General features: G+C 46.2%; 1 protein-coding gene across 1 annotated transcript in view; it reads left to right on the top strand.

The window, feature by feature from the left end:
* Positions 1-25,498, top strand: part of LOC122543849 (tyrosine-protein kinase receptor UFO-like) — a 51,755-nt gene that overhangs the window by 14,871 nt on the left and 11,386 nt on the right. The window contains exons 4-12 of the mRNA XM_043682677.2: positions 3,559-3,720; positions 8,723-8,882; positions 11,832-11,911; positions 12,804-12,899; positions 14,264-14,344; positions 17,305-17,397; positions 21,206-21,327; positions 23,369-23,478; positions 25,318-25,477. Coding sequence (XP_043538612.2) covers positions 3,559-3,720; positions 8,723-8,882; positions 11,832-11,911; positions 12,804-12,899; positions 14,264-14,344; positions 17,305-17,397; positions 21,206-21,327; positions 23,369-23,478; positions 25,318-25,477 — 1,064 coding nt within the window. The remainder of the gene's footprint in view (positions 1-3,558; positions 3,721-8,722; positions 8,883-11,831; positions 11,912-12,803; positions 12,900-14,263; positions 14,345-17,304; positions 17,398-21,205; positions 21,328-23,368; positions 23,479-25,317; positions 25,478-25,498) is intronic.

Below are 25,498 nucleotides of genomic sequence, written 5' to 3'. Positions count from 1 at the left end.
GATGCTTAAAGCTGGAGATTGGCGTGGCAGCTATCCTAATGCACATGTATGGCATCACTGATGCCTAAGGAACCCTTGCCTCACTCACTTGCAGCTCAGCTTGGCTCCCCACTCTCTTCATCCGCTTTCCCATCTCTGTTTTGCTCTCCCACTCCCCACTCTCCTACTCCCCACTCTATTTCCCCCACATTTCCAGCTCTGCACTGCCCTTCCCTGCTCTGATAGGCAGCAATGCCATATATACTGCAACTGTATGGGCCGTCAGAAGTTGTGCCCTCTGAAGTTGTGGTGGTAGTAAACACAGCTTCCCCAGATACCTGGGTACATAATCTATGCTGACATTTCAGTGCAGTACAGAGCTAACACTGCATTGACAGAGGTGCCTCTCCAACCCCCACCATCCTTCCAACCCTGTCCCCATCAGCCCTCTCAGGTGGATGTAAAAATAGTTCCCCTGTTTCTGGTCTCCCTGCTATAGGAAGGATGTTGTGAAACTTGAAAGGGTTCAGAAAATAGTCACAAGGGTGTTGCCAGGGTTGGAGGGTTTGAGCTATAGGGAGAGGCAGAATGGCTGGAGCTGTTTTCCCTGGAGCGTCATAGGCTGAGGGGTGACCTTATAGAGGTTTATAAAATCGTGAGGAGGCAAGGATGGGATGAACAGCCAAGGTCTTTCTCTCAGACTAGAGGGCATAGGTTTAAGGTGAGTGGGGAAAGATTTAAAAGGGACCCGAGGGACAATTGTTTCATGCAGGGGGTGGTACGTGTACGGAATGAGCTGCCAGAGGAAGTGGTGGAGGCTGGTACAATGACAGCATTTAAAAAGCACCTGGATGGGTATATGAATATGAAGGGTTTAGAGGGATATGGGCCAAATGGGACTAGATCAGTTTAGGATATCTGGTCGCCGTGGACGAGTTGGATTGAAGGGTCAGTTTCTGTGTTGTATGACTCGATGAATCTACGGCTATTTTGAAAAACAATAGCGAATCCTTGCAGTTTCTTAGCTTGAATTTATCCCTTAAACAGTACATGGATCAAACTGGCTGGTCATTCACCACATCTGGTTTTGTGGGATCTTGCTGTGCACAAGTTGGCAGCCACATTTCTATATATTAGCATAGTGACAGCACTTCCAAAACAGTATTTAATTGGCTATAAAACACCTGGTACAGCCCAAGTCTGTGAAAGGCGCTATATAAAGTTAAATCTTTCCTCATTATTCTATATATGAATACGCAAGGGCAAACATCCACACCATATGAAAGCAATGTACTGCAGATGTATGATTTGAAATGAAAACAGAAAGCACTTGGGAAACTCAGTGGATCTGGTAGCAACTATAGGAGGCAAAACAGAGTTAATGTTTCAAGTCCGATAGGAGGTGGCACATGCCTTACAACACTGGGGACCCAGGTTTGATTCCACCCTTGGGTTACTGTGCGTGTGGAGTTCTTCCCGTGCCTGCGTGGGTTTCCTCTGGGTGCTCCGGTTTCCTCCCACAGTCCAAAGATGTGCAGATTATGGTGGATTGGCCATGGGAAATTGTCCATTGTGTCCAGGGGTGTGCGGGAAGTGAGTTAGCCATGTGAAATGCAGGGTTACAGGAATAGGGTTCGGGATGGGTCTGGGTGAGCTACTGTTCGCAGGACCAGTGTGGACAGGATGGGCTGAATGGCCTGCTTCCACACTGTAGGCATTCTATAACCGGGTAGGCAAAAGGGGCTGAATGGCTAACTTCTGTTCCTATTTCTTTCACTTAGACAATAATTATTGATTTCTTTGCAGTGGTGCGGTCAAGGTGTGGAACTGGGACTGAGAGTCTCTTTATAAACCTTCACAATCTCACTAACAGAGTGTAAGAGGTTGCTTTTTACGTTATCTTTGTGGTGAGGGCTGTATTTCAACACAAAGTAGTCACCAGCCCAAACATGTTCTCATTGAGAAACCGAGACTGATAGTAATATGGAATTCTACACTGGAGTCTGCATTTAATCATCAGCTTTACAACATTCAAAGCTTCACAGGACCAATTCTATCCCAACGCTGTCCCTATACACGAGGAGGTCTTTGAAACTAATCATTTCTGTCACTCCAAGCTGCTGTGTTGCTCCTCTGCTGCAGGGAATCCTGATGGGGGATGGTGATAAGATGGAGGTTGTGGTACTGAAGGGAACCAGCAACGTAGGCAGGGCAAGGGATGAGGTCTTGCCAAGCAGTGTATTAAAAAGCAGGGCCTCAAAGGTTGCAATCAGAGGTTTTGATTAGCACCACATTCACAAGCATCCACTCCCTCCACCCCCGACGCTCAGTAGCAGCAGTGTGTACCATCTACAAGATGCACTGCAAGAATTCACCAGAGTTCCTCAGATAGGCACCTTCCAAACCCATGGCCACTTCCATCTAGAAGGACAAGACCTGCAGAGACACGGGAACACTACCACCTTCTGGTTCCCCTCCGAGCCACTGATTTGGAAATATATCGGCCGCTCCTTCACTGTTGCTGGGTCACAATCTGAAATTCCCTCCCTCAGGGTATGGGGGGTCAACCCTCAGCACATGGACTGCAGCAGTTCAAGAAGGCAGCTCAACCCCCCACCTTCTCAAGGGGCAACTAGGGATGGGGGCAATAAATACTGGCCTAGCCAGCGATGCCCACAATTGAATAAGAAAACAAAACCTGTCAGGATTACTCCCCGTGCCAAGGGCTTGTGAATACAGAAATAGGAGAATGGAGCAGATGGCTGCACAGTATTGATGCAGGAGGGAGGGTTTTAGATTCCTGGATCACTGGGAATATTTCTGAAGAAGGTGGGACCTATACAAGCAGGACAATCGGGAATAGTTCACACTCCTGACTTGTACCTTGTAGATGGTGGACAGTCAGGAGGTGAGTTACTTGCTGCAGGATTCCTAGCCTCTGACCTGCTCTTGTAGCGACAGTATTTATATTCTTAGATAGGATTGCTGCCTCTGATTGATGGAAATCCGAGTTTCGACAGTATTTCTTTATAACCCACACCTCTGTCACTGGAAGTTAGTTTTATGGCCATTTCAGTGTCTCCCCTTGGGTAAAACATTAAAACAAGGGCTTTGTCTGTCTACGTGAATGTTAAAGAGACAATATTGAATCCAGCCAAATCATGGCTAACAAAGTCTCACACCAGGGACTCAAACACAAAAACGTAATCTCTACTGACATTCCCCAGTGTTGCATCATTGAGGTACAACTGAGATCCCTTTTCATTCTCAGGGGGCCATGGAAAGTTCCATGATGCTATTTGAAGAAAGACCAAGAGAATTCTCCCCTGTGTCCAGGCTAATATTGATCGCTCGATCAACAGAAAAATGCAGACTATCCAGTTGTTAACATTTTGCTGTTTGAGGGAGTTTGCTGGCAACACAATAATCCGAGCACTTGTAAAGTACTTCTGAAGTGTGTTGGGACATCTTGAGGTCAGGAAAGGTGCTATATAAATTCAAGTGTTTTTTTTTTAACAATCCAGAACTGAATTTTTTTACCTGCTTACCGTTTATTGATTTATTCTGTCCCTCCCACAGCTTGTAAAATAGGATATTACAAGGACACACCAGGGCACGGCGACTGCACCAAATGCCCCACCAACAGTCATTCCGATACTGAGGCCTCTGTCTCCTGCCCATGTTTAAGTGGTTACAACAGGACTGAGGCACACTCTCCGTCGGCTGCTTGCACTGCCTACGGTAAGAAGCATTACAGCGAAAATTGTCAGTGTTTGTGCGAAATAGGAGATATACATTGAAGAAACTTTCTCCATGGGTAGAAAGTAAACCTGGAAAATATTGGAAGCTGTATATATCCTGGAGAGGCGGGGGAGCCATTCTGTGCTTCAATGTACTACTGTTACAGCTGCTACAATTCACTGATTTTTCTGTGCAGTTATTGCCAAATAATCTTTGACACCTTTAATCATCAAAATCACACATCGGCCATGGATCAATGCGCAGTGCTTCCATCTTCTGAGCCACAAGTTTGTAAATTCAAGTCTCAGCCAAGGGGTTTTTATGCAATGTTTAGCTTGACACCCCATTGCAGTACTGAGGGAGTGCTGTACAGCAGGAGGGGCCCCAATGCAGTACTGAGGGAGTGCTGTACAGCAGGAGGTGTCCCAATGCAGTACTGAGGGAGTGCTGTACAGCAGGAGGTGCTCCAATGCAGTACTGAGGGAGTGCTGTACAGCAGGAGGTGCTCCAGTGCAGTACTGAGGGAGTGCTGTACAGCAGGAGGTGCTCCAATGCAGTACTGAGGGAGTGCTGTACAGCAGGAGGTGTCCCAATGCAGTACTGAGAGAGTGCTGTACAGCAGGAGGTGCTCCAATGCAGTACTGAGGGAGTGCTGCACAGCAGGAGGTGCCCCAGTGCAGTACTGAGAGAATGCTGTACAGCATGAGGTGTACCAATGCAGTACTGAGGGAGTGCTGCACAGCAGGAGGTGCCCCAATGCAGTACTGAGGGAGTGCTGTACAGCAGGAGGTGCTCCAATGCAGTACTGAGAGAGTGCTGTACAGCAGGAGGTGCTCCAATGCAGTACTGAGGGAGTGCTGTACAGCAGGACGTGCTCCAATGCAGTACTGAGAGAGTGCTGTACAACAAGAGGTGCCCCAATGCAGTACTGAGGGAGTGTTGTACAGCAGGAGGGGCCCCAATGCAGTACTGAGAGAGTGCTGTACAGCAGGAGGTGTCCCAATGCAGTACTGAGAGAGTGCTGCACAGCAGGAGGTGCCCCAATGCAGTACTAAGGGAGTGCTGTACAACAGGAGGTGCCCCAATGCAGTACTGAGGGAGTGCTGTACAGCAGTAGATGCCCCAATGCAGTGCTGAGGGAGTGCAGCACAGCAGGAGGTGCCCCAATGCAGTACTGAGGGAGTGCTGTACAGCAGGAGGTGTCCCAATGCAGTACTGAGGGAGTGCTGTACAGCAGGAGGTGCCCCAATGCAGTACTGAGGGAGTGCTCTACAGCAGGAGGTGTCCCAATGCAGTACTGAGGGAGTGCTGCACAGTAGGAGGGGTCCCAATGCAGTACTGAGGGAGTGCTGTACAACAAGAGGTGCCCCAATGCAGTACTGAGGGAGTGCTATACAGCAGGGCGTGTCCCAATGAAGTACTGAGGGAGTGCTGTAAAGTAGGAGGTGTCCCAATGCAGTACTGAGGGAGTGCTATACAGCAGGGCGTGTCCCAATGCAGTACTGAGGGAGTGCTGTAAAGTAGGAGGTGTCCCAATGCAGTACTGAGGGAGTGCTATACAGCAGGGTGTGTCCCAATGCAGTACTGAGAGAGTGCTGTAAAGTAGGAGGTGCCCCAATGCAGTACTGAGGGAGTGCTGTACAGCAGGAGGTGTCCCAGTGCAGTACTGAGGGAGGGCTGTACAGTAGGAGGTGTCCCAGTGCAGTACTGAGGGAGTGCTGTACAGCAGGAGGTGTCCCAGTGCAGTACTGAGGGAGTGCTGTACAGCAGGAGGTGCCCCAATGCAGTACTGAGTTAGCGCTGCACAGCAGGAGGTGCCCCAATGCAGTACTGAGGGAGTGTTATACAGCAGGAGGTGCCCCAATGCAGTACTGAGGGAGTGTTATACAGCAGGAGGTGCCCCAGTGCAGTACTGAGGGAGTGCTGTACAGCAGGAGGTGCCCCAATGCAGTACTGAGTTAGCGCTGCACAGCAGGAGGTGTCCCAATGCAGTACTGAGGGAGCGCTGCACAGCAGGAGGTGTGCAAATGCAGTACTGAGAGAGTGCTGTACAGCAGGAGGTGCTCCAATGCAGTACTGAGGGAGTGCTGCACAGCAGGAGGTGCCCCAATGCAGTACTGAGGGAGTGCAGTACAGCAGGAGGTGCTCAAATGCAGTACTGAGGGAGTGCTGTACAGCAGGAGGTGCCCCAATGCAGTACTGAGGGAGTGCTGTACAACAGGAGGTGTCCCAATGCAGTACTGAGGGAGTGCTGTACAGCAGGAGGTGCCCCAATGCAGTACTGAGGGAGTGCTGTACAGCAGGAGGTGTCCCAATGCAGTACTGAGGGAGTGCTGTACAGCAGGAGGTGCCCCAATGCAGTACTGAGGGAGTGCTGCACAGCAGGACATGTCCCAATGCAGTACTGAGGGAGTGCTGTACTGCAGGACATGTCCCAATGCAGTACTGAGTTAGCGCTGCACAGCAGGAGGTGTGCAAATGCAGTACTGAGGGAGTGTTATACAGCAGGAGGTGCCCCAATGCAGTACTGAGGGAGTGCTGTACTGCAGGACATGTCCCAATGCAGTACTGAGGGAGTGCTGTACTGCAGGACATGTCCCAATGCAGTACTGAGTTAGCGCTGCACAGCAGGAGGTGCCCCAGTGCAGTACTGAGTTAGCGCTGCACAGCAGGAGGTGCTGTTCTCCAGAGGCGATATCAAATGGAAGCCCATCTCAACTGGGTATAAGCATTCAATGTCCTTTTTCAATGAAAAACAGGACCTGAGGGCTCACAACTGAAATCACTAAAGTTTATTACCCGGTCATTATCATCCTTCTATTTGTGGCAGCATGCTATGTGCAATTTGGCAGCAATATTTCAAAGGTTACTACACTTCCAAAGTCCTTGATTGGTTGTAATGCAGTTTGGGATGTGTTGATTTTCTTTATTGTTACAAATCTTTATTTGTTTTTAACTTGGGAACACTGGTAGGTATGGTCCGATGCTAGGGCTCCCTTGGGGTCGAAGTTGTACTGTGCGATATCGCAAATGAATGCATAAACATGTTTTTACGAGTGACCTTGACCACTTTTTTATACAATGGTGACAGTCCATCCATCTGGGGAGGTTTTAGAGTTTTAAACAAATGATGTTGTTCAGTCACATCAGTCAGTGATATCAACCAGAGGGATGAACAGCTCCCTTCCATCTTCATGTCCACAGGGGGGTAAATAGGATCGTGGTGGAGGAACCCAAGGTCTCCTGCACCCATTGGGTAGATCCCAGAGTCAGTAAACCTATTGCTTGATGTGACAATGGACGATAATATCACACATCTGTGTTTTTCTGTATCCATGGGACAAATTGAGTGTATGGTGAAGGTAACACAAATCTCTCAACTGAACAGCAGATCCCTAAAGTAAAAGCTCATCAAGTGGACCTTATGTAGATTACTGCACTGATAGCAGGGAGGCAAAGGCCTGGTGGTATTATCGCTGGAATATTAATCCAGATAATCTTTCTATGGCAGATGGTGAAATTTGAATTCAATAAAAATCTGGAATTAAAAATCCAATGATCACCGTGAAACCATTGTTGAAAAACTCGTCTGGTTCACTAATGTCCTTAAGGGAAGGGAACCCCAGCAATGTGTTTGGCTCAGAAATGGCCTAGTAAGTTGCTTAGTTCAATGGTACTTGGGGATGGGCACAAATTATAGAATCCCTACAGTGCAGGAAGAAGCCATTCATCCCTTTGAGTCTGCACTGTTCCTCCAAAAAGCATCTCGCCCACCTTCCCTCCATTTCCAGCAGCCAACTCACCTAGTCTTCACATCCCCTGGACACTATGGGCAACATAGTGCAGCCAGTGCACACTAACCTACACATCTTTGGACTGTGGGAGGAAACTGGATCACTCAGAGGAAGCCCACACAGATAGAGTCATAGAGATGTACAGCATGGAAACAGACCCTTTGGTCCAACCCATCCATGCCGACCAGATATCCCAACCCAATCTAGTCCCACCTGCCAGCACCCGGTCCATATCCCTCCAAACCCTTCCTATTCATATACCCAACCAAATGCCTCTTAAATGTTGCAATTGTACCAGCCTCCACCACTTCCTCTGGCAGCTCATTCCATACACGCACCACCCTCTGCGTGAAAAAGTTGCCCCTTAGGTCTCTTTTATATCTTTCCTCTCTCACCCTAAACCTATGCCCTCTAGTTCTGGACTCCCTGACCCCAGGAAAAAGACTTTGCCTATTTATCCTATCCATGCCCCTCATAATTTTGTAAACCTCTGTAAGGTCACCCCTCAGCCTCCGATGCTCCAGGGAAAACAGCCCCAGCCTGTTCAGCCGCTCCCTGTAGCTCAAACCCTCCAACCCTGGCAACATCCTTGTAAACCTTTTCTGAACCCTTTCAAGTTTCACAACATCTTTCCGATAGGAAGAAGACCAGAATTGCATGCAATATTCCAACAGTGGCCTAACCAATGTCCTGTACAGCCGCAATATGACCTCCCAACTCCTGTACTCAATACTCTGACTAATAAAGGAAAGCATACCAAACGCCTTCTTCACTATCCTATCTACCTGCGACTCCACTTTCAAGGAGCTATGAACCTGCACTCTAAGGTCTCTTTGTTCAGCAACACTCCCTAGGACCTAACCATTAAGTGTATAAGTCCTGCTAAGATTTGCTTTCCCAAAAATGCAAACTCGAGACAGTTGCACAAGACTGGGATTGAACAAATGCTGTGAGGCAGCAGCACTAACCACTGAGCCACTCTGCTTGTTTTGCTAATAATGCCCACATCCAAGGAAAAAGTAAAGAAAGAGAAATCTCTGTACAGTATATAAGTTCCTTGCGGGTTATTACCTAACTATATTAAATGTAGACAATGATTGGTGGCTAGCTCATTGGAACAGGTGAAAGACATGGTCATTGCATTACTGAAGGCAGTTATCTCACTTGTGAACATCCTCACTAACAATTTTTCTGTTTGTATCACACAGAGATTGAGAATCAAGACCTCACCACCAAAACTGCTGTACCAACTATTCACAATGGAGATCTACAGTCTGGGGTCATACTGGCAGCATTTGGAGGTGCACTGCTGGTGCTAGTGCTGTTCATTGGCTTGTTTGTCAGTTGGAGAATGAAAATGAAGGACAAGTAAGAATTAAATCCTGTCTGAGGAACAGACACATCAGGCAATTACAATCACCGTAACACTCTAATCCGAGTTACCTGAGACCCCTTAAATTAACACTGATATTCCACAGATCAAACCCACATCATTCACTGGAACACTCTCTGATGTACCCCACACCCCTCACTGCAGCATTCTCTGATATGCCCCACACCCCTCACTATAGCACTCTCCGATATACCGCACACTATAGCACTCTCCGATATACCGCACACCCCTCACTGTAACACACTCTGATATACCCCACACCCCTCACTGCAGCATTCTCTGATATGCCCCACACCCCTCACTATAGCACTCTCCGATATACCGCACACCCCTCACTGTAACACACTCTGATATACCCCACACCCCTCACTGTAACACCCTCTGATATACCCCACACCCCTCACTGTAACACTCTCTGATATACACCACACCCCTCACTGTAACACTCTCTGATATACCGCACACCCCTCACTGTAACACACTCTGATATACCCCACACCCCTCACTGTAACACTCTCTGATATACCCCACACCCCTCACTGTAACACTCTCCGATATACCGCACACCCCTCACTGTAACACTCTCTGATATACTGCACACCCCTCACTGTAACACCCTCTGATATACTCCACACCCCTCACTGTAACACTCTGATATATCCCACACCCCTCACTGTAACACTCTGTTATACCCTACACCCCTCACTGTAATACTCTCTGATATACCCTACACTGTAGCACACTCTGATATACCCCTCACTGTATCACTCTCTGATATACTCCACACCCCTCACTGTATCACTCTCTGATATACTCCACACTCCTCACTATAACACTCTCTGATATACTCCACACTCCTCACTGTATCATCCTCCGATATACCCCACACCCCTCACTGTAACACTCTTTGATATATCCCACACCCCTCACTGTAACACCCTCTGATATACTCCACACCCCTCACTGTAACACTCACTGATATACCCCACACTTCTCACTGTAACACTCTCTGATATACCCCACACTGTAACACTCTCTGATATACCCCACACCCCTTCACTGTAACACTCTCTGATATACCCTACACCCCTCACTGTAACATGCTCTGATATGCATCACATCCCTCACTGTAACACACTCTGATATACCCCACACCCCTCACTGTAATACACTCTGATATACCACACACCCCTCACTGTAACACTCTCTGATATACCCCATACCCCTCACTGTAACACACTCTGATATACCCCACACCCCTCACTGTAACACTCTCCGATATACCGCACACTCCTCATTGTAACACTCTCTGATATACCCCACACCCCTCACTGTAACTCTCTCTGATATACCCCACACCCCTCACTGTAACTCTCTCTGATATACCCACACCCACACAAAGCAGAAGAGATAAATAGGAACATAGAAAATAGAAGTAGGAATAGGCCATTTTGCCCATTGAACCTCCTCAACTGGATCGTTGGCTGATCCTCTACCTGAATGCCATTATATCCCGACCCCTTGGTATCTTTAATGTCTAGAAATCTATTGTTCTATATCCTGAATGACTGAGCCTGCACCACCCTCAGAGGTAGAAAATTCCAAAGACTCACCACCCTCTCAGTGAAGAAATTACTTTGCATTTCAATCCTAAAGCTTTTTACTATGAAACAGTGCCCCCAGTTCTAGATTCCACCCTATCGAGCCCGTGGAGAGGCATTGATAGATACATAGACACAATTAAAGTGAAACCAGATGAATGGTGTGGCGGATCTAAAGAGGTGATTTGGACAAGTTGCATGAACGGGAAAATAACATGAATACGTGTGCAGTTATTCACTTTGGTAGGAAAACAGAATGGCTGAATATGACTTAAATTATGATAGATTGGGAAATTTTATATAGAAAGGAACCCACTGGGTGTCCTTTTACACCGGTCACTAAAAACAAGCATGCAGGTACAGCAAGCAGTTAAGAATGTAAATGATATGTTGGCCTTTGTTGCAAGAGAATTTGAGTACAAGAGCAGGGGTATCTTGCTGCAGCTGTACAGAGCCTTGGTGAGACTAGACTTAGAGTATTTTGTGCAGCTTTAGTCTCCTTACCTCAGAAGAAGTATAGTTCTGAGGGAGAGAGTATAGTAAATGCTCATCTTTGTGATGGCAGGGTTGTCGTGTGAGGCGAGACTGGGTCAGCCAGGCCTGTATGCCCTGGAGTTTGGAAGGGAAAGGTGATTGCATTGAACAAAGAATTCTGACAGGCTGGAGAGATTGGATGCAGGGCTGATACATGCCCTGGGGGGTTTAGAATAAGATGACTCAGCCTCAGGATGTAGAAGGGGACATTTAGCACGGTGATGAGAAGAAATGTCCTCACTGAGAAGCTGATGGACCTGTGAAATGCTCCACAGCATGAGGCTGTTGGGGCCAAGTCACTACATATACTTAAAAAAGAAATACATTTCTAAACACTGAATGGGCATGGGGGGAGCACAGGAGGGTGGTATTGCAATTGGGCATCGGGCCATGATCATAGCAATGGCAAAGTGGGCTCGATCTGTCAAATGGCCTACTGCTGCTCCTGTTCGCTCCATCTCAGATAAACACATGAACAAAAAAGGAATAGTAAAGAGTTATTATTGGGTTAGAAACCAATGGGTGAGAAGAAGAGAGAAGTATCAATGGAGAATGACACCGACATGAGAGGTTGGGTTGAATGGCTTGTATCTGTGCTGTAGACTCAATACTATGTGGGTAACTTCTATTACACATGCAGACCATAGAAATTTATAATGGAAAAAGTTGACTCAAAATATGGGACACCAACTTGACAGCAGAAAGTATGTTCTTCTGGGCAGGAAGTGTATGTGACCATAAGGTTTTAACTTGTCTTGGATAGATTTCTCTACACAATTCATTTCCCAGGTGCAAAACAGGAACAAAATCACAGCTGGTCCCACTCAACACAGGAAGATCCTACAGGAAGGAAACTGAAGAGGGCCGATGTAAGTCATTGGATTGGCCACGGTTCAGTCTGTATGTTCTTCTGTACAAGTATTCAGGTAGGCAGGAGTCACAGGAAGACAGGCTGGTGAAGAAGGCTTTTGGCGTGGAGCTTTCATCAGTCAGAGCATTGAGTGTCGGAGATGGGATGTCTTGTTGCAGCTGTACAAGACGTTGGTGAGGCCACATGCGAGTAGTTCTGGGCGCCCTGCTGTAGAAAGAATATTATTAAACCAGAAACAGCACAGAAAAGGTTTACTGGGATGCTACCTAGACTAGAAGGTTTGAGTTATAAGAAGAGGCTGGGATTCTTTTCCCTGGAGCAGAGGAGACTGAGGGGTGACCTTATAGAGGTATGTAAAATCATGAGGGGCATAGAAATGGTAGTTAACCAACAGCTTTCCCCATTGCTAGGGGCGTCCAAAACTAGAGAGCATTGGTTTAAGGTGAGAGGAGAGAGATACAAAAGGGTCCAGAGGGGCAATTTTTTCACACAGAGGGTGGTGAGTGTCTGGAACGGGCTGCCAGAGGTAGTGGTGGAGGTGAGTACAGTTTTGTCATTTAAGAAACATTCAGACAGTACATGGATGGGATGGGTCTGGAGGGATATGGACCAAACACAGGCAAGTGAGATTAGTTTAATTGAGAAAACTGGATATCTTGGGCAGTTTGAGCCAAAGGGTTTGTTTCCGTGCTGTTAACCTCTATGACTCAATGACTTTACGTATTCCTTTCCTTCCTTCTTTCTTACTGGTCTCAGTGCTTCTCTGCCACTCCTCTTTCTCCACCCTTGTCCCTGTTCTCTCTTTCTCTCTGGCACGCTCACATTTCTTTGTCACGTCTTCTTGCCGTACGCTGCCTCCTCTGATCATATCTTGCTTTTTTTATTTCTAGTGCAGCATCTCGGTATCAGTGACTCTCTGAAGCTGAACCTGAAGAAGGTGATGGTGGAAAGGAGCTCTCTGTCCCTGGGTCAAATCCTTGGCGAAGGTATGTGGAAATAGGAAAGAGGCCTTGCATTTATCGAGCACCTTTCTCAACAAAATGCATGGCAGCTAACAAGGTACTTCTGAAGCGTCGTCACTGGTCGAAATGTTGAAACCTGGCAGCCTATTTCAGACACCGCAAGCTTCCACAAACAACAATCAGACAAATTGCGTTGGTGAGGTGTTTGAGGGATAAATATTGACAGAACTCTCCTGTACGTTTATGATTAGTAACTGTGGGATCTTTTCTGTCTGACTGAAAAGGCAGCTGGACCTCAAGTTACCAAGCCCAAAAGACATAACTGAGAGTGTCAACATCGATTAGGTCCTCATGTCTCTGAAGTGTGACATTTTCAAAATGTATTGTTTCATGGGATATGACATTTATTGTCCAAACCTAATTGCCTTTGGACTATGTAGTTAGCCCATTTCAGAGTCAGGCATATCATTGAGGATCTGGAGTCACGTGGAGGCAAGACCAGGTAAGGACTGCAGATTTCCCACCCTTATAGAATTCCAGGAATCATGTTCAAATTCCACCAGCTGCCATGGGTGAGATTTGAACCCATGTCCTGGGTGGATTACTAGTCCATGGACATTAACATGGTGCCACACCTCTCTTTCCGGTCACAGCATTTCCAGCCCAGAGGCAAAAGATGCTACCCACTCTGTCTGCAGCTGACTCCTAAGGCAATACATGTATATGCTGTGTTCGGATCACAAAGGTTGCATCCGTGATAAGCAGCACGTATGTGAATGATGGTCCACGGACTGAGGAAGGTTTGCTGTACATCTCCAAAAAGACAATGGCTCTTTGACCTCTGCTTCTGAAATGCCCATTGCCGTCTCTTCTGCTTCATGCCCTTAGCTTTGTGTTTCTCATTAATTCAATGTCTGGTTTCATTTCCTCCCATCTTTTCCTGGTGGCATTGTCTTGCTGTACTACAGTTCGATGAGCACTTAAATCCTTCCAGGACCTCTGTGTCTGAGCCTCCACTGATCGTGAGGGTGTCACAACAGTGCGACTCGATTCTGTTGCTACCTGTCACAACTGAAGTCACTGGGAAAAGATCAGGTGCAGGAACTCTGGTTTCCTCCCCACTCCCACCACTGTCAAATACTTGTCTCTCTTCTCCCTATCAACAAAGTAACACTCCAAATGCTCATTCCCCCTCAAGTATAGTCTTACCTGAGAGTGGCTAACTTGGTACAGGCTATCCAGGTGTGCAGGGGTCAGTACCATGCTAGACAGAGCGCACAGCAATTGCCAACAAAGTTTTCCAGTTTAATTCAGAGGATGATATTGTTCATGGCAGCTGGAACAGTATTGGTGTGCTGACCCTTCTGTCTCTTATCCCTGGTATTTAGGTGAATTTGGCTCAGTGTACCAGGGAATACTCAAGCAATCCACGGGCATCAACCAGAACGTCGCTGTTAAGACAATGAAACGTAAGTTAGAAACCTGTGGAGTCAGATCTTGAAGAATTTAAGACATGCTGCAGTGGGTTAAGATAACTGGTGAAAAGGTATTTGGTATTGAAGTCTTTGAGTGATGGGACATTCGATCTGTTGAGATTTTATACGTGGAGGAAAAGATTTGATCCTTTGGAATCTATGGGGTGTGCAATGAACAAGAAGTGGCTTGGATTCGAGATAGTAGCAATGAATGGGAATGGAATTCGCCCAGTTGGGATCCTATGTGAGTGAATAGGAAAGAGGTTGATCCACTGAGATGTTGTCTGGTGGGAGTAAGTGGGAAGGGGGTTAGTCCATTGGGATTCTGTGTAGTGGGAGTGAATAGGAAGGGGCTGGATCCATTGGGATTCTAAGCAGTGGGAGTGAATGGGAACGGTGTTAATTTGTTGGGATTCTGTGTGGTGGGAGTGAATGGAAAAAGGTTGATCTGTTGGGATTCTGAACAGTGCGAGCCGATGGTAAGGGCGTTGGTCGGCTGGGATTCTGTGTCGTGGAAATGAATAGGAAGAGGGTTAGTCAGTTGGATTCTCTGCAGTGGGAGAAAACAGGAAGGAATTTGATGAAGGGAGGAATTTGATCTGAAGGTTTAAGAATACCACACAAAATGCATCAAACAACATTAAACGTATTGGCTTACATTCTAGTAGCATGTTGTTCTAAAGCAAAACATTGCCTCATTTCAACACTGTCTATTCTCTTGTGTTGTAGTGTTGTCATGTATGTGACAAAAAACATGCTGCTTCATTAGAGAATGAATTTGAGATATTTTCTATCAACCTGCTCAGATATGTTATTCGATTGAACCTGTGAAATCTGGATGCCTCAGATCTGGATGGCAGATTTCCCAGGACCATGGGAGGTCACAGGTCAGAGTCAGCACAGGAGTTTATTTTATCATGTTTACAAATTGATGTCCGACATAAAATGAGATGTGAAGCAGTTGCTTTTGAGAATATATATGATCTGCTTTGTAGGTGTTGCAGTCTTTAAGCTGCTCACAATGCTTCATGTGAGTGCAGACTGGGCATGTGCAGACGCAATGATCTCATGACCCAAACAATAACTTTGCATGAACCAGTGATGCAGCTGCTTGTATAGGGCGAAGATCACATGTTGTGACACACCTCTGGGGTAAGTGGGACTTGAACTTGGACCCTCTATCCTAGAGGTAGGGACACTGCCACTGCTCACAAGGCCACTTGGAATTTGACCCATGTTCATTGAAAAGTTCATACTGGTGCAGCTTTTAGGAGGGTAGGGCACAGAGAACTATAAGGTTTTCAGAAAACCTTCAGAAGCAGTGCGGGTTTTTGTCAAGGCTCATCCCAAGCAGTTCCATGACACAGGACTCTCTGCTCTATGGTCTGTTCCCTGGGACACACAGCAAGACAAACATCGACTGCGCCTGGATGACCATCAATTTAGTCAAAGACGCTCTTTTCTATGCCCAAAACTTGTTGGTTTTCCAGAGCAAGGAGTTGACCTCAACTGAGAGTGCAGACTGGCACATTCCAAGGTCCCTGGCTACGTGCTGATGTATGCACTGATGCTTGGGACAGCTGCCACCAAGGTGTAGTGGGGAAGACTGCTGTCTAAGGTCTTCCTGCTGAAGTTAATTGGGTGTCCATTCAGCTATTGGACCCTCCCAGTTCCTCAAATGTATGTAAATATAGTCTTGTATGTGTAAGAGATGTTTTTGGTTTATTTGGGTAGAGTCAAACTCCAATGTTTATTGGTTTTCTTGTTATGTATAGAACAGAACTGCATTTGTGAAAAATTACGAAGGAAGTAAATATTCGAAATGTAAAGAGGGCTGTTGTAGGCTGCAGCGGAACATTGACAGGATGCAGAGGTGGGCTGAGAGGTGGCAGATGGAGTTCAACCTGGATAAATGCGAGGTGATGCATTTTGAAAGGTCGAATTTGAAAGCTGAGTACAGGATTAAGGATAGGATTCTTGGCAGTGTGGAGGAACAGAGGGATCTTGGGGTGCAGGTACGTAGATCCCTTAAAATGGCCACCCAAGTGGATGGGGTTGTTAAGAAAGCATATGGTGTTTGGCTTTCATTAACAGGGGGATTGAGTTTAAGAGGCGTGAGATCTTGTTGCAGCTCTATAAAACTTTGGTTAGACCATCTTGGAATACTGCGTCCAGTTCTGGTCGCCCTATTATAGGAAAGATGTGGATGCTTTGGAGAGGGTTCAGAGGAGGTTTATCAGGATGCTGCCTGGACTGGAGGGCTTATCTTATGAAGAGAGGTTGACTGAGCTTGGACTTTTTTCATTGGAGAAAAGGAGGAGGAGAGGGGACCTAATTGAGGTATACAAGATAATGAGAGGCATAGATAGAGTCGATAGCCAGAGACTATTTCCCAGGGCAGAAATGACTAACACGAGGGATCATAGTTTTAAGCTGGTTGGAGGAAAGTATAGAGGGGATGTCAGAGATGGGTTCTTTACACAGAGAGTTGTGAGAGCATGGAATGCGTTGCCAGCAGCAGTTGTGGAAGCAAGGTCATTGGGGACATTTAAGAGACTACTGGACATGCATATGGTCACAGAAATTTGAGGGTACATACGTGAGGATCAGTGGTCAGCACAACATCATGGGCTGAAGGGCCTGTTCTGTGCTGTACTGTTCTATGTTCTATGTTCAGAAGCAGTGAGGTTGCAGGACCAGACAGTGTCAGATTAGCCAGGTAGAAGCTGTACAGGCAGTGCTTGCAACACCAAGGTCTGGAATGAGCTGTGTGACTGAGAAGTCGTTAAACTCTATCCACAAGAAAGAGATGTCTGGAGCTCCCTTTTACCACAGGCATAACTTTTGAAATGACCAACCTGGCCTGAGAATGAGTCAAGACCACAATTAACATTCTATTGCAATGCATCTTTCATGGGATTAATTTGTTTTGAAATCTTCTCGTTCTCTTTCAGACGGACTTGATTCAAAGCCAGAGCTGGAGTCCTTTTTAAGGGAAGCAGAATTGATGCAAGGCTTCGACCATCCAAATGTCCTCAGACTTATCGGTACAAAGCATGGAGTTTGCCAATGACATGTGTTTTCACTTGGGAAACTGAGACAATCCTGCTTCCTAATACAAATCTGCCTTGTTTTGCTGGTGATCAAGGATAGGAAGGGGGTCTGCGATAAATCCCAGTGTAGGCAACAGCCAGGAAGGGCTTTAACTGAGGCTCAGAGCCACATTTATCAGCCAGAGACTGTTATAGGAGCCAGTTCAGAGGTCATTCAAAGGCCATACTTTGAGTAGAGTTGTTTTCACCAGGTAGGTTACGTCATTTGCCTCTCTTACTGGAAGAATTACTTGCATAGAAATTAAACATAAAGCTTTATTTTAAAACAAAAAAATTGTGCTACTAGCAAGCCCAGAGTTTTGATGCTCGTCACTAAATGGAAAAATGCTTCTTCACCACTGCAGCAATCTTTGGGTAAAAATCTTGCTGTTAGGGAGTTCCGGGATTTTGACTTGACAATGATGGAGGAAGTAGTATCAAGAGTGTGGTGCTGGAAAAGCACAGCAGGTCGGGCAGCATCCAAGGAGCAGGAAAATTGATGTTTCGGGCAAAAACCCTTCATCAGGAAGGAGGCTGGGAGCCTCGGGGGTGAAGAGATAAATGGGTGGGGTTGGGGCTGGGGAGAAGAGAGCTGAGAGTGCAATAGGAAGGTGGAGGTGGGGATAAAGGTGATAGGTCAGAGGGGAGGGTGGACCGGATAGATAGGAAGGAAGATGGACAGATGGGATGGGTCATGAGGGCAATGCTGAGCTGGAAGGTTGGAACTGAGATAAGGTGGGGGGAGGGGGAAATGAGGAAACTGGTGAAGTCCACATTGATGCCCTGGGGTTGAAGTGTTCCGAGGTGAAAGATGAGGCGTTCTTCCTCCAGGCATTGGGTAATAAGGGAGTGACGATGCAGGAGGTCCAAGACCTGCATGTCCTCGGCAGAGCAGGAGGGGGAGTTGAAGTGTTCGGCCACGGGGCAGTAGGGTTGATTGGTGCGGGTGTCTCAGAGATGTTCTCTGAAGCACTCTGCGAGTTGACGTCCTGTCTCCCCAATGTAGAGGAGACCACATTGGGACCAACGGATACAGTAAATGACATGTGTGGAAGTGCAGGTGAAACTTTGATGGATGTGGAAGGCTCCTTTGGGGCTTTGGATGGAGGTGAGGGAGGAGGTGTTGGTGCAGGTTTTGCAATTCCTGCAGTGGCAGGACAAGGTACCAGGGAGGGAGGGAGGGAGGGTTGTCAGGGTTCGTGGACCTGATGAGGTAGTCATGGAGGGAACAATCTTTACGGAAAGTGGATAAGGGTTGGAGATGGAAATTAATTCCTGGTGGCAGAAATGGCAGAGGATGATGTGATGCATACGGAGGTTGGTGGAGTGGAAGGTGAGGACCAGGGGGGTTCTGTTGTGCTAATGTGTGCGTCTGGCTTGGAGGGGAATTTGGAAGTGATGACAGTTGCTTGAATGTCATGTTCTTGTTCACCTACCTGGCTGCAGCTTTGGGAGGTGCTGTCATTTAGTTCTAATTTTGGTTTCCCGCACGTGCAGAATAATTTTCTCCATGTTTACCTTATATTAAAGGTAGGATAGAGTATTTGTAACAAGTTTCAATTGATGAATGATGTCTGGGGATGAGCATTTGTGGTTAGAGATGAGATAGGATCGAATGACTAGGTTCCATTTGTCTATTAACTGGAAAAAGAGCATTCAAGATGTGGTATAACCTTTGAAAGGTACTTGGATGAGCAATTGAAATCCCACAATATTCAAAGCTCTGCGCCTAGTGCTGGGAAGTGGGTCAAGTGTAGATTTAGAACAGTTTTGGCTGCCTCCCCCACCCCCGAAGGGCCTCTTCCATACTGTCTGATTCTGTGGGAGCAAGCTTTTAAGCTAAAGTAGATTTAGGCTTTGTAGAGTTCAGAATCTTAACAGAATGAATGAGAAAAAAAACAAATTTTGTGATTTTAGAATCATGGAATCATAAAGCACAGATAGAGGTCATTTGGCTCATTATGCCTTTACTAGATCCATGAAAGAGTTGAATATTAGTCCTACTTCCCTGCCCTCTTCTAATAGCCTTACAGTGTTTTCTTCTTAAGATCTATCCAGTGGCTTTTCGGAAATTCTGCTCGGAAATTCTCCAGCATCTGCGGTCCTCATTTTCTCCTGCTTTAAGTCTGTGACAATAGGTTATTGATCCCCCAGCCAATGGGACGATTTATCCTTGGTCACCCTTATCAAAACTCTTCCTGATTAAATCTCCACTTTAACTTGGGAGGCAATGCTTCAGTTACACAGGGCATTTGGTGGGATCACATTTGGAGTACTGTGTACAGTACTGGTCACCTTACAATAAAGAAGGACGTTAATGTGTTGGAAGCAGTTCAGAGAAGGTTTACCAGAGTAATACCTGGCTTTTCTTCTGAGGACAGGTTTGACAGACTTGTGTCTGCTGAGGTAAGAAGAGTAGAAGGTGACTTGATTGGAAAATATCCGATCCTGAGGGGCAGATGTGGAGAGTGTGTTTCCTGTGGTGGGAGAGTCGAAAAATAGGGTCACTGTTTAAAAATAAAGGGTCACCCATTTATGACAGAGATGAGAATTTCTTTTTCTCGGTCGGCCATAATTCTCAAAAGGAAGTAAAAGTAGAATCATTGTATATTTTTAAGGCAGAGGAAGATAGATTCTTGATAAGTGAGGGAGTTAAGGATTATGAGAGTTAGCAGAAATATAGGGTAATCATGATTAGATTAGATTCCCTACAGTGTGGAAACAGGCCCTTCAGACCAACAAATCCACATCGACCCTCCGAAGAGTAACCCACCCAGACCCATTCCCATACATTTATCTGACTAATGTACCCAACACAATGGGCAATTGAGCATGGCCAATCCACCCCAATCTGCACGTCTTTGGATTGTGGGAGGAAACCAATGTAGACAATGTGCAAACCCCACAAAAACAATCACCTGAGTCAGGACTTGAACCCAGGTCCTGGTACTGTGAGGCTGCAGTGCTAACCACTGAGCCACCATGCCACCCTAACAGATCAGCACCATCTTACTGAATGGTGGAGTAGGGTCGAGGGGCCAAGTGGCCTACTCCTGCTCTTAATTCACAAGTACATATAAACAGAACCATGCTTGTGTCTCTACATGCAATTGAGATCTTGGTACACCATTCAGCATTGTATACATTTCTTCTAAGCACTTAGAGTCATCGAGTCATACAGCATGGAAACAGATCCTTTGGTCCAACTAGTTGTGCTGACCATAATCCCAAATTAAAGTAGTCCCATCTGCCTGTGCTTGGCTCAAATCCCTCGAAACCTTTCATATTCATGAACCTATTCAAACGTCTTTTAAACATTGTAACCCCATCCACATCCACCACTCCCTCTGAAAATTCATTCCACACACGAACCACAGTCTGTGTAAAAGAAGTTGCCCCTCATGTCTGTTTTGAATCTTTCTCCTCTCACCTTAAAAATATGTCCCCTAGTCTTGAAATGCTCCCCCCTCGGGAAAAGACACTACTATTCACCTTATCTACAGCCCTCATTGTTTTATAAACTCTATAACGTCACCACTCAACTTCACTAGGACTTTAATATGTTTCCTACAATGTAATGCCCTGAGTTGGACACAATACTCCAGCTGAGGTTAAATCAGTGATTTATAAAGGTTCAGCATAACTTCCTCACTTTCTGTACACCTTGATCAATGAAGCATAAATATCATCAATTATTCTCTGTTCCTGTTGGGAACGCTCAGTGGTTGTGGGTTGACATTGGTTATTTCTCTATTTTCCATAGGGATATCACTCGAAGTTTGCTCTGCAGGACAAATACCAATGCCGATGGTCATCCTTCCTTTCATGCCTCACGGAGACCTCCGCAGCTTTCTCCTCAACTCAAGGCACAGAAAAAACCCTGTGGTAACTGGATCTAATTCACATTAATCCATTGGAACCCATAGCAACAGCCCATGAGGCCACTGGTAGTCAGCTCCTACCTTTTGTTATGTGTGTTTCATTGCTCCATTTCTTTCCAGGCCTCTGTTCAGGTCTTGGACACTGTGGGGTGTGCATTAGCCACTGCTCCCTCGGTTTTTCTGGATCACAAAGACAAGGGACTATTCCTAGGTCATCCTGCTACTGGGCTTCTGTTGGAACAGAACTGTCGCACCCATCCGCTCTTCCTCTGGGAATCTGCCCAGTCTCCAACAACAACTTGTGTTTATATAGCACTTCTAAACATGTAAAATATATCTGGGTGCTTCCTTAAGGAAATTATGTGAAACAAATTACTGAGTTACGTGCTGCAGAATTCCTGGCTTCTGAGCTGCTGTTTTAGCCTGGCACTTAACGTGGTGCAAAAGGTACTTTCCTCTTGTCGACCCAAACCTGGATATCGTCCAGGTCTTGCTGCATTTGGACACAGGCTGTTTCAGTATCTGAATAGTTATGAATGGTGCTGAACATTGTGCAGTCAGCAGTGAATATCCCCGCTTCTGACCTTATGGTGGAGGGAAGGTCATTGATGGAGCAGGTTTTGCATTGTTTTTGTCTGAGGAACTCCTCAGAGATGACTGACCTCCAACAACCACAGCCACTTCCTTTGTGCTATTTATGACTCAAACCAAACCCCCTGCCCCTCAGTTCCCATTGGCTTTAGTTTTGCTTGGGCTCCTTGAGGACAAATGAGGCCTTGACGTCAAGCGCAGTCACTCTCGCCTCACCTCTGAAGGTCAACGATTTTGTCCATGTTTCAACCAAGGCTATAATAAGGTCAGAAGGTTAGTGACCCTAGTAAAACTCAAACTGAGCGTCAGTGAATAGGTTATTGCTAAGCAAATGCTGCTTAGGAGCACTGTTGATGACCCCCTTCCATCACTTTACTGAGGATCAAGAGTAGACTGATTGGGTGGTAATTTCCAGTTTGGATTTGTCCTGCATTTTATATACAGGACCTACCTGGACAATTTTCCACGTTGTCGGCTAGATGCCAGTGTTGTAGCTTGGCTAGGGGTCCGGCAAGTTCTGGAGCACAGTGCTATTGTCAGGTTTTATAACCTATAACATGGAGTGAACCAAATTGGCTGGAGACTGGAAACTGATTCTAAAGAAGATTGAATAGGATCATCCCGTTGTGGATGTTTTAGCTATATCTCTCACACTAATGTGCTAGGCTCCCCCATCCTAGAGGATGGAGATATTCAGAGATGGCTATTTGAAAGCTATGAGAACACCAAACACCAGTTGCTGGGTAAAAGCTGGAAAAAGGGTTTTGCAAGTTACCTACAGCAAATGGGCTGCAATGGTTCAAGAAAGCAGCTCACTACCACCCTCTCATGGACAACTAGGGATGGGCAATAAATGCTGGGCCCAGCCAGTTGGTGCTCACATCCCATGAATGAATGTTTAAAAATGGGTTATTGGTCGATGTGTAGGGATAAGTATAGAGGCTGAATGGAATGAAGGGATCTCTATAGAGTCAAAGAGAAATCACGTTGTGATTTATATAGGACCTTTGATTATCTCGGGTACCCCATAGAGATCTGTAGCCACTTAGTTTGAAGTTTAGGTACCATTTTGTTCTGTGGGAAATGTAGCAGTAGTTTGCATGCAGCAAGGTTCATGAACAACAGATTCAAGGTTAAGCATTGACCAGGATAGCAGTCATAACTACTTAGCTGTTCTTCAAATACAATGCCACTTTTGTGGTTCACCTGAGAAGTCAGATGGAAACTTGAGTTTAAAATTTCATTTAGAATCTCAAATAGTACAGCATTCCCTCAGTACTGCACTGGGAATGTTGGTCTGGATTAAGTGTTCAGGTTTTACAGGTTGGCAGCTATATCCCAAAGTGTTCTGACTCAAAGACGAGATGGTGCTAACGCATTGCTGAAATCATGGCCGAATATTGGAAATGTTTCAACGTGCTTGACATTAAGACAGTATCTCTTTCTTTTCCTAGTACATACCTCTGCAGGTCATCCTGAAGTTCATGATTGACATTGCCTCAGGGATGGAGTATTTGAGTAACCAAGGCTTTCTACACAGAGACCTGGCAGCTCGGAATTGCATGTGAGTCGTGTTTAGCCCCTAGGTGGCTTGGGTTTGTCATTCAGGGTTTGTGATTATCTTCTTTGGCAGCCCATTTAGCTCCCTTTTTAATAACCCACCACCATTTGGGTTTTTAATTGCCCGAGATGGAACAAAGCCATACACACCATTATGACCTTTCCTTTGATTCTTGGACTCCGTGATGATTAAGATGGTCACAGTAGAAACACTGACAGGAGCACTAAAATAGTCTTAGCACCTGAACTGGGTCAGGCATGGCATTAAATGAAAAACACGGGCTAGGCTTTTCTGGTGCAGTAGTAGTATCCCTACCTCTGAGCCAGGAGGCATGGGTTCATATTCCCACCTAATCTAGAGGTCGTGACATCTCTGAACAGGTTGATTTGAAAATACCAAAAAAAAGATCATAAGTTGCTACCCGGTGAATCCCTTTGGAAAGTGACCATGTAGAGTTGTGAGGTGAGGAGTGGGCATGGTCAAGCAGGATACGGAGTAAAGCTCCTTCCACACTGTCCCTATCAAACACACCCAGGACAGGGACAGCACGGGGTTAGATACAGAGTAAAGCTCCCTCTACACTGTCCCTATCAAACACACCCAGGACAGAGACAGCACGGGGTTAGATACAGAGTAAAGCTCCCTCTACACTGTCCCTATCAAACACACCCAGGACAGGGACAGCACGGAGTTAGATACAGAGTAAAGCTCCCTCTACACTGTCCCTATCAAACACACCCAGGACAGGGACAGCACGGAGTTAGATACAGAGTAAAGCTCTCTCTACACTGTCCCCATCAAACACTCCCAGGACAGGGACAGCACGGGGTTAGATACAGAGTAAAGCTCCCTCCACACTGTTCCCATCAAACACTCCCCAGGACAGGGACAGCACGGGGTTAGTTACAGAGCAAAGCTCCCTCTACACTGTCCCCCATCAAACATTCCCCAGGACAGGGACAACACGGGGTTAGTTACAGAGCAAAGCTCCCTCTACACTGTCCCCATCAAACACTCCCAGGGCAGGGACAGCATGTGTTTAGATAGAGTAAAGCTTCTTATACACTGCTCTCATCAAACGTTCCTAGGACAGTTACAGTACAGGGTTAGATACAGAGTAAACCTTCCTCTACACTGCCCCCATCAACGCACCAGGATAGTTATAGTACAGAGTTAGATACAGTCTTCCCATCAAACACTCCCAGGACAGGGACAGCATGGGGTTAGATACAGAGTAAACCTTCCTTTACACTGCCCCCATCAAACGCACCAGGATAGTTATAGTACAGAGTTAGATACAGTCTCCCATCAAACACTCCCAGGACAGGGACAGCATGGGGTTAGATACAGAGTAAAGCTCCCTCTACACTGTCCCCCATCAAACACTCCCAGGACAGGGACAGCATAGGGTTAGATACAGAATAAAGCTCTGTCTACACCCTGTTGAATACTCCCAGGAGAGGTACAACACACGGTTAGATACAATGTAAAGCTCCATTCACATTTTCACCATTAAACTCTCCCAGGACAGTTTATAGCATGGAATAATGTTCCTTCAAATCTACTCAAACAGTAGCCTTGGAGAACAGCTTTCTACACTGTGTCAGTTTGAGGTGATTTCTATTCACTCACACCAACTAGTCTATGACGTCCCCACGTGAGACTGTTCAGTGCTGAATTAGGGTGGGATTGTACTCAGGAATCTCAGGACTGAAACACTCGAGATAATTTTTGAAGGACTTTGGCACAGCAGGCTGGGTAGCACTGGAAATGAGAGCTGAAAGCATTCTGGTTGATTACATGAATAGTCTCCTCTCTCTAACTCTAATTCCTTTTGCACAGGTTGTGTGACAGTATGCGGGTTTGCGTTGCTGATTTTGGGTTGTCTAAAAAGATCTACGCCAGTAATTACTATCGGCAGAGGGCAGTCTCAAAGATGCCTGTGAAATGGATGGCCATTGAGAGCATGGCAGAGTCAATCTACACAACAAAAAGCGATGTGGTATGCCACGTTTTTGTATTT

The sequence above is a fragment of the Chiloscyllium plagiosum genome, unplaced genomic scaffold (genome assembly GCF_037043375.1).
Source record: "Chiloscyllium plagiosum isolate Xiang-an unplaced genomic scaffold, Cpla_swu_hap1 HiC_scaffold_46, whole genome shotgun sequence".
In the NCBI taxonomy this organism is placed as follows: domain Eukaryota; kingdom Metazoa; phylum Chordata; class Chondrichthyes; order Orectolobiformes; family Hemiscylliidae; genus Chiloscyllium; species Chiloscyllium plagiosum.
Note: the sequence above shows the minus strand (reverse complement) of the source record. Positions and strands in the feature narration are given on the sequence as shown.